This window comes from Molothrus ater, chromosome 3, assembly GCF_012460135.2.
Source record: "Molothrus ater isolate BHLD 08-10-18 breed brown headed cowbird chromosome 3, BPBGC_Mater_1.1, whole genome shotgun sequence".
Taxonomy (NCBI): Eukaryota; Metazoa; Chordata; class Aves; order Passeriformes; family Icteridae; genus Molothrus; species Molothrus ater.
Window position 1 is genome coordinate 29,632,901 of NC_050480.2, and position 16,042 is coordinate 29,648,942.

The window sequence follows — 16,042 nt, forward strand, 5'->3', positions numbered from 1 at the left end:
CCTCACTCTCTAGCTGAAGTCCACCAGTGTTTAAGCACAGAGTGAGTTAATGCAATGACTTGTGTAAAAATGACCTAAAGACCTGTCATTTTAACCAGTGTATTGGAAGTTCATAACACAATCAGTCTGAAAACTACATTCTACTGAAACAACCTAGCTTTCTTGTGCTCCCCTCCTGACACTTTTTTAATGTCTTCAAGTAGTGACACAGCAACTCACAGCAAAGCTCGGCCAAATGTACATCAGCCTCATGAAAAAGAATGCTGAGTGCAGTCCATCCCAAATCATTTATTATTAACTGGAAGAGAAGATTTCCTCCTTGAGGAAAAGTTGTTATAAAGAAAGAAAGTTTTAGTTTATATTTTGGTTAAGTCTCATGAGTATAGATTTAAACAACATTTTTAAGAAAACAGCCTAAAATAAATACAGAACTCAACATTGGGAACTTAGTTACCCATACACTGCCACCTAAGCAGCCTAACTGCAAGTTAGCATGACCAAATACTTTTCCAGTTAAAACCCCTAACCATATAGGTGGCAAAGAGGATGATGTTTTAGTCACCCTCCTGTCTAAATATTTAGGCTTTTCAAAGCACTGCAAGTAATATTCTTGAATACACAGCAGCACATTTTTCTCCATCCCTTAAAAGGAGAGTTCCACAATTCAACCTCTCATGATTCATCAGTAGAAGATTAGAGAACTGGAAAACATAATTGGGATTGATTTCTTAGATCTTGACCTATCTATACATCTGAGCTCCCTAAGAAACTGAAATCAGTGAACATATGCTGTTACATATTAAAAACCTGTAACTTGAGCTTAAAAATACTCGGACCAATCCTAAATACTTTTCTCTTTGTTCAGAAGTGTTTGTGCAAGTGGAGAAAATACTGTGTGATTCAGGCTCTGTGTTTTCTGAATGAGTCATTGCTTACCTTGTTATTACTGAAATTTATAGTCCAATATGAAGCACTTTAAAAAAATCCTAGCCTGATAATTTTGTTTTTCAATCTAAATGAGCAGGAAAAGCCAGAGATGGTTGACTCACCAAATACTGTCAATCCTGTTTATCCACAGTTTATCAGATCCTCACAGCACCTATCACCTATCAGGTAAATTGCTTATTTTTCTTTTCCTTCCTTACATGGGAAAAAATGCCCTTTTAATAAAAGTGAAGTTGTCCAGAACGCTTTTGCAAGTACCACACTGAAACACTGTATTTTCAGTTACAACAGAAACAATTGTGTAAAGAAGTAAATTTTATCATTCACTTCCATTATTTGGAAGTCCTATTGAAGGTAGGACCTCAGTTCTTTTGACATGTTTGTCTTGGAACCTTGGAAACTTTTCTATAGGGGCCCCACAACAGCTCAAAATGGTAAGCCTGTTAGCAGTCAGTTTTGTGAATGAGGAGACTATATCTCCTTTGGGATGTATGTAGGGGACTTCAAACCAAAAGAGATTTAAAAGCTATTTCATATATATCCGAGATAGACTTGCTCCTGAAAAATGTCATAGTACTACATTTATGCAGCATATTATTCCACAATGATATTATATTTGATATTGTAAGATGGTGATGTGTCATATACAGGAGAAAAATGTAATCATCTTGGTTGTTTCATCAACAGTCACCTCTGATTTTAACACCTCAAATTTAAATTTGCAGTAATAGGTTTTTCATAACCATCAGGGAAAGTAGTGTGCAAGAAACCACATACCTGACTGTGCAGGTTTGATTGAACCCATATTTTAACTGTTAATCACTGTGGATCCCACTTGAATTTCACTAACTTCTTTATGAAATAAAAGGTTTGTGGAATAAGTTTTTTGCACTTTCTTGCACATTCAAGGACAATAAATGGAGTTGTTCTCTCCCCTTCCTTCTTTCTCCCTCTCTCTTCCTCTTTCCCTCCCCACCTTTCTCTTGCTCTTTTTCTGCCCCTCTCTCCTCCTTGTTATGCAATTAACATTCCTCTGATGAGTGGCTTTACCTACATTTTTATGACAGTCATCTGCATAAATGATGTTTTACTGTTTTCTTAAAACTGTAAAATAACTTCAAAGTTTTATTTAACACTCTCATGTATCCATAGTAAATGCTCCATAATCAGTATAGAAAATGATAGACATAGTCTTCTAAAGTTTTCTGACAAGACATTTTCAGATCTCTCAAACTGATGAAAACCAACTCCAGTCTTCTCTACTTTGCTTTGGTTCTTATTCAGTGTCCTCTTAAGACTTAGGCATTAATCACTTTGTAAATGCTTTTAGGCCTAATCTGTGCTGTTCATTTCTGGTCTAAGGCTGAAGTTTACTTGTCCCAGAGAAAAGCTCATGGACCAGAACATGAGAGCATTTTTGGTCTAGCTTAGCACAAATTCAGCCAAATTAGCTCAAGCAATCCATGACTGTCACTCTCTATGCTGTCCTTTGAACTAAGCATCTCTTGCACAACCCCTCTGCCCCGTTGATCTTGGGAACAACAAATTTCAGTTGGTGTGCTGATGCATTGCTCAGGAGAGCAATGCCTTTCACACTCTAATTAAAAATTCTTGAACTAAAAAGAGCATATGGTAATGCCCAGGCGCTTTCTAGAGCAATGGGGAACTGGCCTCCAGCAGTGGTGAATCCTCGTTTTCCTTCCCTGGCTCAGAAACAAAATCACATAACTGATTTCTTTATGTTTTTTTAAGCTTTTCTATCAAATGCCTTTAGTGTTCATGTTTATTACTGGAGGACAAGTCTAAAGAAAGTCCATTTGGCATTTTGACTAGAATGGACAAAGGTGCCTGATTGCTTTCAGCTGCCAAGCTTACTTCAGAGTCCTGTACTGCCCCACATGATTCCCCGCAAAAAGCGCATGTTCTTTACAGTGAACAGTTTCTCTGTGTCTAAGTAATGGGCATATTGACTGAGGCTGACTGGATGATCCTTGCATAAATATCACAGACACAGAATATTTATCTTCTGGAACTAAAATTGTAGAGGCAGTTGGGATGAATGTAGCTTTATTTTCCCATCTCTATCAATATTCTTGCAATAATCTTTAAAAGTCAAGTGCTCTTTCCTTCCTATGGTTCTAGAAAGTTGATCTTATTTTATGTTAGGCTGTTTAAACGTATTTTACTTGGGTACATTTCCAGTGGCATGTATATGGAAGTAGAAACACTATTTCTGCTTTTTCTGAGGCAGGAGCTACAGGCTTAACCTCCCACTGGGCATGAAAATTTACTTTTTCCCCTACTCGAGTCAATAACATTTTAGAGTAATGGTTTCAAATTTCAGACTTTAAAAGAATAAAATAGTAGAATATTTATTTCCCGAGGATTTCTTTGGCCCCAGTTGTCACAGCAACTTTACTTACCACTTCCCATAATTGTGTAGAATGAATCCAGGCTACAGGCACTTATTTTCCTGAGACACAAATGGCTCTTTTTTCTAGCCTGTATAAAAATCAACCATCTCCTTTTGGAATGATATTGCTGTCTTCACCCAGAAGAATAACCAGCCACCAAAGCAAAAGCTGACATAAATTATGTTTGATACAATGTGGTGTAAATAAAACCTGTTTCCAAGATGGAATTCAGTTAACAGGTGTGTTCAATAAGTATAAGATCTAAAACTATGTAGGCTAAATTCTAAGAGTGCTATTGACAGAGTAAGCATGCAGTAAAACCATTCATACAAACTCCTGAATGGGAATGGATGTAAATACAATCTTCAGGCTGGCAATAATAATTTATATAACTCAGCATGCAAAAGACACAGGTGTATTCCTAATCTTTGTGTGTTTGAACAAGGTCTTTTGATCACCTTCTACTGTATGACTTGTGTGCATTATTATTGTTTGACACACCTAATATGTCATGTTTCCAGAGAAAATTAAGCCTTGGGAAGGCTCAAATTTTATTTTATACTAAGTTAATTTATAACTAAAATAACAGAGAAGGGAGGCTGGTAATCCTTTTGAGGCTTAAGAAGGATGCACACACCTAAAAGGCACTTGATGCATGGCCAAATATGTCTCTTTTTTCAGTTGAAAAAATGGCTGAATTGTTAAAGTGTCAAAATGAGTCTATGTTAATAAAAGAGTTGAATAGTGACTGCCTCAGTCAGTGAGGTCTGAAAGCTGTGGTGCTACCTGAACTCACACTGTATATATGTTACCTGAACTCACACTGTATATATGTTTATGTCTCTTAATGGATTCTTGTTCAAGTTTGCAAGAAGTCTGAAAATGCATGTCAGGCTCAGCACTGCGTATATGTTCCATGCATTCAGAATTCAAGCACAGCCTTTTGTTCTTCCTCATACAGTCTCTCCCACAATGGCTTTCATTTAAAGAATTTATCAGATCCTTGTCTATTCAAATTGCTTCTCTCACTGAACATTTCGTTTCAGTAGTGTTGAAGGGTTCCTGTATTCCCTTTGAATCATATAAATGTTCGTTATTCAAATCTTACAAAAATTTTGGATTTTTTTCCTCCTCTTAGAATGAATGCATTCCTTTTTATCTCAGTCAAATCTTTCTTAACCTCACTCATTTCCTTTTACTGCATCTCATTTGTCCTATTCCAGCAAGCCCCACAGTATATTCAACTTCAGACTCCTCGGCTGTTCTGTTTCTTATTCAAAGTCTTCCTGGCACTTTAAATTCCCTTGGCATCATTTTCAAATAAATCTTCATGTTGTCTGATGACTCTGAGCAACAGATTTTTTTAACAATTACTGTCCTGGATCGCAACAGTTACCCCCATATTAATGTTGTGTGAAACAAGTTCAATGTTTACATATTTTACAGCATTTTCTGTCTAATCATTTTTTATTCCTGCCCATTTTCTGCAGTGTTACATAATGATAAAAATATAATCTGGGAATAACATCATCGATTAGTGACATTTCAAAGGTTTTCACATTCTTTCGTAACAACTGGAACAATACATCTATGAATTTGCAAGTTAGGCCAAATTTAATTTTGTAGCCAGCTATTAAAATGCTCAGCTTTAAGCAGCTTGAATCTTTCCTGTCTGTACACTGAACATCTGTTCCCCTCATGTCCAAAACTCAGATAATTGGACAACTGCAGCTGAGGTTTTCTTAACATTACAGAGGTTACACACCTTCAAATTTTCAATTTCCATTTTAATCTACCTGATTTTCCATTATTTTTCAGCTGGCAAATTAAGCACTCATACCATGACATGCATCATCTCTGCAGCTCCTCTACCCAGTGTACTTGATGGAGCTGATCAGTCCATGGGTCAGTTGTCTCTGGTCCTTGGGTTCCTGCAGCAAGGGAAACTCTGCTGCAACCCTGTGTACATCTCTGTGACCCCTGTCCCATGCCTGCCTGAGACATACACTCTCAACAGAGGATTCTCCCCCACCCCAGTCGCGCCAGAAAAAGAAAGTTATCCACTGGGTGAAACATCAGGTACTAGGTTATGAAAACAAACAGACATATAAAGTTGACAGACTATCTTTAATATCCAGAAAAAGTAGGAATTTTATTGAAGTTGTCAGGAAGCAGTCTTTGAGATTTCTTAAATTCAACTCAAGGAAAAATCAGATAGATTGAGAATGAAAATATGAATCATACACTGTCAAAACAAGCTGAATAATATTAGAGGTTAAAGCTTGGGCGACAGACAGACACAGGACTTACATACCTTGCATGTCCACCCAAATCCAAAATGTGTTCCAGGAATGCCTGTTTGCACATTAGAGAAATGTTGAATGGCATCTCTAGATATCTCTGGATCAACCCCTTGCCTGAAGAAGACTTTCATCACACTAAAGTATGTCAGGCATAATTTTGTTTGGCTTTGTTGGAGAATCCTGAGATGTCCAGTCCTTCATGCTGGTCACACAGAGTGGGGTATTATTACCTCCACCCCATGCTGGCATAATGACTTGCCATTAAATCTAAAGCATTACTAGAACATTTCTCAATTTTTTGCATTACTAGAACATCATCTAACACTCAGATGAATAAGGAGTGTCCTGACTTCTAAGAACAGGCTAGGAACAAGTTATATCTGAACATACAAACCACTGCACAGCAGAATTACACTCTTTTGTCCCCCTATGATTCAACTTATCTTCCAATGTCAGTATCAGAGCATCAGTATGAAGGATGCAAATTATCCCCATACAGACGATCCCTCTAGCCTAGGAATTAAAGAAATCTCTAGGATATAAGAGATGGATTTGAGTTTTGCCAAAGTGATGAACTCATTTGTTTGATTAGCACACTAATTGTGAACCTCTTACATGGAAGCAGTACTTTGAGTCATTTCAAAAAATAGTTACAAGCTTCCTTATAAATTTCCTTAACTTGCAGGAGAGCAGTTTGCATCCCACAATAAAAATGTCTGCTTGCAACCCCACAGGCACCGGATAGGAGATGAGGGTCCATCTCTAAATGCAGTAATGTTAATTTCCTGATTTTGGGCATCATCTCATCAGTCTAAGTAGGTTTTTTAATATTGCTTTCCATGGGTGCCAATTCTACCAGAGCACCCTGAGGCAAGTTTTGCCGTATTGTCCTTGGGTCCAGGAATGTACTAGAAACTGACATCCCTAGAGTTCTAACCATGCCACACCTTAGTTAGTATATAGGGTTTTTTTTTTCTTTTTAATCAGTCTAAATCCAAATCCCTTTCAAATGGGGATTTAACAATTTTGGGCAATTTTATTTTTTTTTTACAATGGAAAAAAAGAATTCAAATAGGTAAACTACTGAAACTTTAAAATACTTCAGCTGACTCAGTATTTGTAAAATTATACATTTTGTGCATGGCAAAGAGAAAGCAAAGATGCTTATTTTAATTTTAAAAAAAGCAGTAAAAAATAATCACATTAAGTCACATTACTTTATATTTGTTGTAGGCTAAGAATAGAGTCAGGGATGGTTGCTATGGTTCAGCTGATGTGTAGAGATTTAATAAACCTCAGTTATGTGTCTTGGATGCCTCAGTATCTCAGGGCACAGACACAGAGGCCTTTTAGAAAACTGAATTTAAAATACTTAATCACTTCATTTTTAAGAACTGCCAAATCAGTGGAAAAAATGTTCAGGAAATCCTAAAGCAGAATGACGATATAAGGTTCCCAGATATTGTTGAACCACATAGTAGGTAATAACATCACACATCCTTTCTAGCTCTTGTAATATGTAGATGTAATAAAGTACAGAATATTATTGACATTAAATAAGATATTGCTTTAGTTGAATTAGGGAGGTGTGAATGGTGTGGGACTCGAGGAGTTAAAGAGAATCATTCAGCAAACCTGGAGCTGTTCAGCTGAAAATGACTTATACTCCTGGGCACAATATCTTCTGCAAAACTGAACCTGGCACAGTGTAAAACAGTAAAATTTTAGTAATAAATTTCTTTCCCTTTTCAAGTTCTCTGCCAGAAATATCAATTCATCAGCCAACAATGAACAAACTACTGCAGAGCTAGAAAAGCAAGAACTTGCCAATCCTGCCATCTACTGGAAAAATCCTTACACTAATTTACTTTTTCCACTCTAAGATTGGCACCAGATCTGGCTGTATGTGCAACTCCCAAGAAAAGCAGAGAGTGTCTAGATATCCAGTGGTGGAAAACCATCTCCCTAACAGTGAGCTTCCTTGATAATGATATCTGCAGAGGCAGGAATGCACAGCAGCTGTTTGCAATATATTTGGCTATCATCAACAAGCCCCATCCCAAAGTCCTCACTGAATTTTTACCCAGTCTCTCGCTGATTTTGGTAACAACTTTGCCTGACTAAAGAAAGACTAGAAAATGAGTAAGGGCCTCACTTGGCTAATACTCAGTTTAAGAACTAAATATACCATTACAAACTGTACATTGGATATATCAAAGTGCTTTACAATTCTGGCTTAGAACGCAAATACTAAAAGTATATTTTTGTGAAGGTATTTGTCATTCTTTCATAGCCACATTCTCTACAAAAACATAATCATCATATGGATTAAACTGAAAATCTTCTTTCAGTAAACAAGTGTTTTATATAGATTTTTAAAATTTTGAAAAACATCTTCTTTGTAGTTATGTATTAATTAGTAGTGTATGTATTAATATTGCCTACACAAGGGCTATATTCTTTTATTTCCTTCTTTTTCCTTCATTTCTTCATTTCCCATTCAGTTTTTCAGACACCAGTAGAGAGAGCCCTAATGAAGATCCACCTGTGAAAAACAATTCAGTCACTTCTGGTAGCCCAACTTTAAAAACAAGGTAAGAATTATACCTTGGCTACTCAGTGGAAAGAGCAAAGTATAAAATAATATAATGCCTTCACAGTCCTCCATCCATCTATTCAAAAACAGTCTCCTTGAAATATAAAAATAAAAAATTTTACAAATTGCAGATTTTCCTCTAACTTCCAAACCAACTGCAGGCTGCCGCATAGCTTTACACCAATCTGCTTCATCATCAGGATTACAAAGGTGGTTTCGAGTTTGGCCTGAAGCTTTTTTCCTCTATAAACTTATGAATATTCATGACTGTGCCTTCCCAGCCTTTTCAGAGAAAGGGATTCTGAAAGAGTAAATAAAAACATTTGAAAATAAGAGAAATCAGGGTGTGTATGTATTGAAGAATTGTAGAATGCAGGAACTAGGCAGAGATTTTTTCATACTTGTGATTTTGTCTTTAAAATATTTTTAATGTCCCTCCCACAAATTATTCTGTTAAAATAAAATGGCAAAAGTTTCAGGCTTGGCAAAGGTTATATGTCATGTTTTCTCAAAAGAGGAACTGCTTTGTCAAAATTTGCTTATCAGGTTAACAGAAACTGCTAGGGTTTTGAACCTCTCTATTTTTTCTAGTGTGTTTATTTCCACATTCTGTTCTCCCACTGAAACATTATGCCAAGTCACTCTGCTTCTAGAAGTTATATTCTTATTGTGCTCAACAGTTCTGGCTATCAATGCCCTTAGGAAAATATGGTCAAGTTAATGGTTTTCCTACTGCATTAGTAAGAAGAAAGCACAAGGGTTTTATCTTTCATTTTCCAAAACAATCCATTTCTAGAGCAGAAAAGAATCGTGGAAAATGTCATGCCCCAAAACCTAATGTTTTAAATTGCATTTGGGTTTAAGAAAAGCAGAAGAAAAATAGAAGCTAAAATGGAATTTAGAGAGTACCTTCTCAATATCCTGTGGGTTTTTATTTTTTGTATTATTGCTAAGTAAATGAAAATCAATCAAGAATAGTCCCTTATTGGTGTTCTGTGATTACCTTGTAAATTACATAAAAATAGGGGAGTTTTAAGTTCAGAGTAATTTCTTCCTTGTTTTTCCATTTTGGTTCACTGATTCAGCAACTGAGAACTTAATTAGTAGCACAAAGACAAGGATATTACACTGCTGCATATGTCAGTCATAGAAACCACCTACTGCTGCAGTCAGTATGGAACAGTGAAAATAACTATAATTACAGAGGTATGATATGTAAAAAAAAAATTTTTCTCTTTAGTTCCCCTTGTCCTTCTGTATTGTAATTTTTTGTTGCTGTATTTCTCATCTCCCAATTAGTGCTCAATCTTCAAATAAGGTTAAAGATGCAGGTGGAAATTCTTAGCTTTCTCAGCTGATTAGAACAGCTTCATTGTATTACATCATCTTACACCACCAGAGGATCTGTTAAAAACAGTCATAAGTCAATGATTTAACAGCATAGGTACATGAGTTCAGCTGGAACTGGAGATTCAGCAGCACAAAGGATTTGGTCTGTCAGGAGATGCCCTGTGGCATTCACATTCTCTGAAAAAATTCCTTCGCCCAGGATTTTTCTCCTGGGAAGCTGAGAAGTCTCGGAGAAAAGGAAAACAATTCTTATCTCATTTGCTTCTCCTGTGTTGTGCTCGTGTGTGGAATGTGTTTGGAGATTGTTTACCCACAGGTGATTATTTCATTGGATTCTGGTGTGAGTAGTTTTGACTCATTGGCCAATTATGGCCAAGCTGTGTCGAGACTCTGGAAAGAGTCACAAGTTTTAATTATTATCTTTTCAGCATTCAGTATCTTTTCTGTATTCTTTAGTATAGTTTAGTATAGTATTCTTTAATATAACATAGTATAAAAGTAAAAAAAACTATAATAAAGTAATAAATTAGCCTTCTGAGAACATGGCATCAGATGCATCATTCCTGCTTCGTCAGAGCATTGCCCTGCAAATACAATAATGTCCTGAGTACCATGTGATTGTTTACTTCTGTGTATGTATGAAAACTTAATTCCCCCAAAGTAGGCAAAAATTCTATTGATCTGTTCAGATGTATAACAGCCTGAAGCAAGCAAACACACGGCATAGTCACATCCATCATTTCCTTGGTAAACTCACTACATTAAGCTTTTCCACTTGGTAATTAAGTCTTTGACTCAGCACTACAATATTTTTAACCCTTTGTAAGAGGTCTATAGCTGATAAGCGAGTGTCCTTCCCACACTAAAGAGATGGTGGCTAATCTTAGGAACCTACATAAGGCCATTAAGAAGTCCTGAGATCAATTCTCTGCTAAACTGTGCCATATCTAACAATGCATCTAAAGAATAAAATCCTTTATGGTGAAAAAAAAAGACGTGACAGAAAAATTAACCTTCTTACTCCCTTGAGTTCACAAGCATACTTTCTTATTTCAGGACCCCACCAAGTTCATCTATTCCTCTGACTGGAGACAGCCAGGCTGATGCTGACATCCTAGCTTTCATTAAAGCAAGACAGAACATCCTCCAGAAGAAAGGTAAATCCTGCCAAAATATAGAAAGCCAAACCAAAATCTCCAGTACAGCATTTTGAAGTCAAAATAGCTTTAGTCCACATTACACTGATGCAAGTGAAAACTGATTCTGGCTTCAGTTTTATTACATTATGTTCTCATCCTTTCTAAACTCTTGAGGTTCTTCACATGTATTTCTTAAGTGGCTCAATGCTGCAGTGAAAAATTATGAAGGCTCTCTGTTTTACTAAGCCACCATCAGTGAATATCTGGTGCATGCATGGCTGTGCAACCTGCATGGTATATTATTTTACCCTTAAGCAAATGCATTTGAATGTGGTTCCTTGATGATCCAAATTTTTCTCTATAGATTTTCTTTAAACTATGTGTTCTGATTCTCATCTGGTATAAATTTAGTTGTAACAGTTGAAACCAAATAAAGATAACTCAAATGATTGTGCTGTACCCCTGCCTCAGGAGGCCGACTGGCCCACTGTGCCTGGAAAGAGAATATCCTCAACAGATATTTCACTATGTCAAGGTCTAATGAAAATTTCTATGAGTATTTGTCATCAAATCAGGTACCAAGAGCAATCATAGGAAGGTAATAAAGTTCACTCTAGAGTGTAGATAAGTAAAATTGGCAGGAAGCAGAAAGCAATAAACAGTGTCACTGCAAGGTAACCTAAAATTTATTATGACAAAGAAAAATGACCTGTGCTTTTTTTTTCCCCTGAATAATAGTTTTTAGTGGCAGCAATCAATTATACAGAATATGAGCATGTTAGTGGTTACTGAAGCAATAACTTTCCATCAGCAGTTCACTGCTGACGACAGCATTTTTCAACAAGCTATCTGCACCTGGCAGATGGTGTTAGCACTGTCACAAAGTGGGGCTTTGCTTATCAGAAAACTGTCAGGTAAACACACACTGGCTGAAAATACAGTGTCCCTACCCTATGCTCATCCAAAGCAAACACTTAGCACGCTTAGGTTTTGGGATCCCTTTTGTCTTTATTTAGAAAAGCTGTAGTCAGGTTTGTTTTGCAAATGAAATTAAACTGGATTTATAGGCAGCTCATCAAAAGAAGGTTAGAGATAAATGTCTTACAACAAATATTTCAGGCCTTCAGAAGGCCCAAATCTAACTTAATGTGTGATGTAGAGTAATGTAATTAACAAGAGCACATCTTATCCTATAATCATCTCCTAAATCACACCTTATCAAAAATGTCTCTCTCAAATGCCTTTTCCATCCTGATTGTTTTCAGCCAGTGGCTATCACCTGGCATCATCCATCAGTTTCAGAAGGGACTAGTCATTATCAACATTGACATCTTTTTAGACCCCAAGTCATAAAAGGTATTCTTGTGGAACAAAGGACAGTCAACACTTAAAATTATTCTGAATTTCAGTCAGACAAGATGAGCTTCCCTAAGTGGATGAAAAAGAAATGGAGTATCATTTGCTCTTCCTGGCAGTGCAGGGCTGGATGACTCAACAAATTGCTAAGCATGAGCAGGAGAATAAAAATGTAAAGAGGCTATATCAATTCAGCAAACGTGTAGGGACCTGATGTGTCACAGACAAGAGACTACTCCGCAGCAAGTTCTGAGAAGGATTTGGAGTTAACCTAGCAGATAAAAAAGGCTTTTCTTCCTCGTAAGGAAAGGCAAAACCTTCCAGATTTAAGGGATGGAGCCACTGATAGCATGAACCATTGAGCAAATAAAGTTTGTAAATTCTAATTTAGCAAGATAAAGGAGGAGAACTAGAGGGTTTTCTTTTATGGGACAGGGATGGGGGCTATGATGTCCCCATTCCCACCCCCACAAAATAAAACTCTCAGATGTAAAGTAGAGTTAGGTAGAGAGGAAAGGTAGAAGAAGAATGTAGTCTCACTTCAAAATTTGGGGGGAAAACACTGCATCATCAGTCATATAATTTTTCCTCAAGAAATTTCAAACACATGAAAAACAAAAGAGAAATTATTTGCCCAGAGCCATTAAGCTGCACCAGACACTTTCACACAGATCAAAGTGTGCTGAGTCCCACTTCAGTGCTCTCTTGCTTCCTTACTAAACTCTCTTCAACTGAGATGTTCAACAATCCTTTCTACATTTGCATGCAAATGTATTCGCTATCTGCATGGCTGTTACACACACAGTGCCCTGCAGGAAACATGAGGAAGCATAGGGTCAGCCAAGCCAAAGTCTGCTGGGCTTAAAACTGTCAACATCCTTACTGCTCTTTCCTTTATTGATCCTGATCCTTTCAAACTGTTGTATTAGTATCTTAGAAGCAAGCTGGGGGCCCTACTATACATTAGAGGTGGGGGAAAAAAAATGTGTGCAGAAGCCAACAGAGTGGAAAACAAGTTTCATAAATGGAAAGCATGGGAATGCTCAATTTCCTTAGTGACAGTAATGCAGGGGTGGGAATGAGAGGTCTCAGTAAAGATTACCTCAGGGACTGTGGGTTATTACCATTTGCTTTCTAAACAGAGCAGAATTAAAGCAGGTACATTCACAGGGTCTTGCTGGGATTGTTGGAGCACTGTAATAACTAACACTGGAAAGCTTTTTAGAAAAGGGCTACTCGGCAAACATGCTTTTGATGCCACATTCAGTGTTGGGGTAGAGAAATGAAAATGCAGAAGAGTAGATGAATGATTTTTGTGTCTTAAAAGATTTAAATTAAAGGATTTTTTTTTCTTTCTTCTGTTTTGTATTTCTGAAGTTTGTTTTAAAACTGACAATGCAACCTGAAATGTAGTCTAATGTATTTTTTTATCTCCTTTCAGGCTTGGGGAACAAATGAAATTCTTGTCAGACTCCACTATTTCCTTTTAGAAACTGTGAAAGTCCTTTATTCTTTCCCTTCCTCTTCTGTTTAGAAACAGGTACAAGTAAGTACTTCACATGTACAGGTTTAATTTGTGATGGCATATAAATTGTCTTTGACAGCAAAATCCATTTCTCTTACAATAGATATTTGAGTATTTGCACTCAGTATCTTCACCTTCCATTAAGATTAACAAATCTGAAACAACTAATCAGGAGTTTTACAAACATTTTTGTTTATGAGAATTCATTGTACATTTCTAAATCTTAAAATTATCTAATGTATTAATGCTCTTATACATCTTTAATCTAGGAAAGGCTTATTACTGCTGGTAGGGGTTTTTTGCATTGATTTGCATAAGGCTTCGTTAATTATACCTATTGAACACCAAGAGATATTCATTCAATAACAGTAGTTATCTGTATTACAAAATTCCATACAATTTCATTTGAGATTTTTTCCTCCTCAAGGAATAACAATTTTCATATCAGATTATTAGAATACTGAGATTGCATTGTAATATAAAACCAAATGTATTTTAGGAAGTAATTCTAGAGCTCAAAATTTCCCAGCTGTTTTCTTTTTATTTGAATGGACTAAATGTTGTACAGAATGGATTATATGTTGTGCAAAATGCATACCCTCCCAGAATATACAGGTTTTAGAAGAAACAACTACACTAAATAGGCTTTAAACAGAACAAAGCCAATACTTGTGAAACACCAATGAGATGTGAAAATTTAAATGCATTTATATCTTATATTCAATGTAATTTCACTATTGACTGGGTACTATTTTATTGCATAATATCCAGTTATGAAACAATTTGTTTTACACCTCAAATTAAAATAAAAAATTGAATGCAAAGTACAGTCTATTTCTCTGAGATATACATACTACCATATTGAAGCTGTCACTTTTTATGCTAGTGATAATTTTATAGTCATGCATTTAGACGTGTATGGATTGGTCACATAAAAATAAAGCAATATATTGGTAGAAGTCACATATTCTCAAGGATGTATATTTCTTTATATACATGCTGATACTTAATTCTTTGTCAAATTCATAATTATACAGAAGTACATGTTGAATTGCTGTCTTCAAACCTACAGAAAATATGTTTGTCAAATTAACAATTAATATGCAATCAGTTCAAAAATATTAAAGTTTTACCTTTTTTTGCATTTTAATTTTCTGTAAAAGTCAACACAGATACCATATAAATTGGTAAGCTTTAGTAGAATTTGGTATCTGCAAACTAAGATAAAAGTTAGATCTACTCTTACTTTGAGAAGAGTTCAAGGATTTAATCAGAATATGAAAAATCCACAGTCCTTCTCCCTTTTATATGTCTGCTTTGTTGGAGATTATATTAAAATGTCCTTCTTCCAGAATTTTTATGTGTGTCATTATTTTTCTTCTTCTCACTCTTTTATATATAAACAGCGTATTAAATATGCTCTGCATTATTGTTCATACAGCTTTGCTGAGGAGAGCAGGACCACATTCCTGCTTCCATTCAACACTGCTAGCTGGAGAAGAGCCACAGGTTCCAAAATGTTGCTGGGTCAAGCAACCACCCCTTTTTGTTTCCAGTGAAATACCCCTTGTGGTGGATTTATTTGAAGTTGGCTTAAAGGGAATCACTGGTCCAACATCTCCTTCTTTTTGACATTGAAGCATTTCCAATAGCTTTAAGTAGCTGGTTAAAAGAAGGATCTCAGCACTATCTTCGTAAGAGTTATGTGATGCTGCTACTACTTGATGATTCAGTGTTCTGTTCTCCGTTTGCCACGCATCTCACTCACAGAGAGAAAAAAATTCTTTACTCTTCTGTTTCAAAATTCTCTAGCCTTTTTTTACTCTATTATAAATTTGGTGTGAAATTCAATCACTGTTAACAAAGTAGTACCTGATTGGCAAAATGGTCTAAGATTAAGATTTTACCAGGCACTTAAGAGCTTTGACAAAACTGCATCCAGTAATAAAAAAAACGTATAAATATATAACACCATACAAAAAAATAGAAAGTCTTTCTTGCATATTTTGAAAATTTTCATAAGATCACGTGGAAAAAAAGATTGCTCATTTAGTAAATAATAGTCTTAAGACATAAAGCATTCTCTTTCTTAAAAAAAACTGTTCCTCTCTTCAAAAATTGAGTCTTGGGTTCACAGGAAAATTCAGGTTGGAAATTATTTCAGCAGGTTTTAATCCCACCTCTTCCTCAAAAAAGCTTGAGCTACAAGATCAAACCAAGCTGCTGAGGGCTTTGTTCAATGTGGTCTTGAAACTCTGCAAGAATGGAGACCACATAACCTTTCTAAGCAATTCATTCTAATGTTTGACTGTCATCTTGACAAAAAGTTTTTCCCTTATGTCCAGCCTGAACTTTTCTTTTTGTCATTATCTGTCTCCTTCTCACAAGCCACACTGTCAAAAGCCTGGCTCCAG

At 36.1% G+C, this 16,042-nt stretch overlaps 1 protein-coding gene across 2 annotated transcripts in view; it reads left to right on the forward strand.

Annotated features, from left to right (window-relative positions):
- Positions 1-14,982, forward strand: part of KIF6 (kinesin family member 6) — a 155,500-nt gene extending 140,518 nt beyond the window's left edge. The window contains exons 19-22 of one of the 2 annotated variants that reach the window (XM_036381431.1): positions 1,025-1,113; positions 8,167-8,256; positions 10,665-10,765; positions 13,545-14,982. In XM_036381431.1, coding sequence (XP_036237324.1) covers positions 1,025-1,113; positions 8,167-8,256; positions 10,665-10,765; positions 13,545-13,561 — 297 coding nt within the window. In that variant the 3' untranslated portion in view covers positions 13,562-14,982. Of the gene's footprint in view, positions 1-1,024; positions 1,114-8,166; positions 8,257-10,664; positions 10,822-13,544 lie in introns of those variants that run through there. The other variant, XM_036381430.1, reaches the window with a different exon arrangement.
- Positions 14,983-16,042: the final 1,060 nt, after the last annotated feature.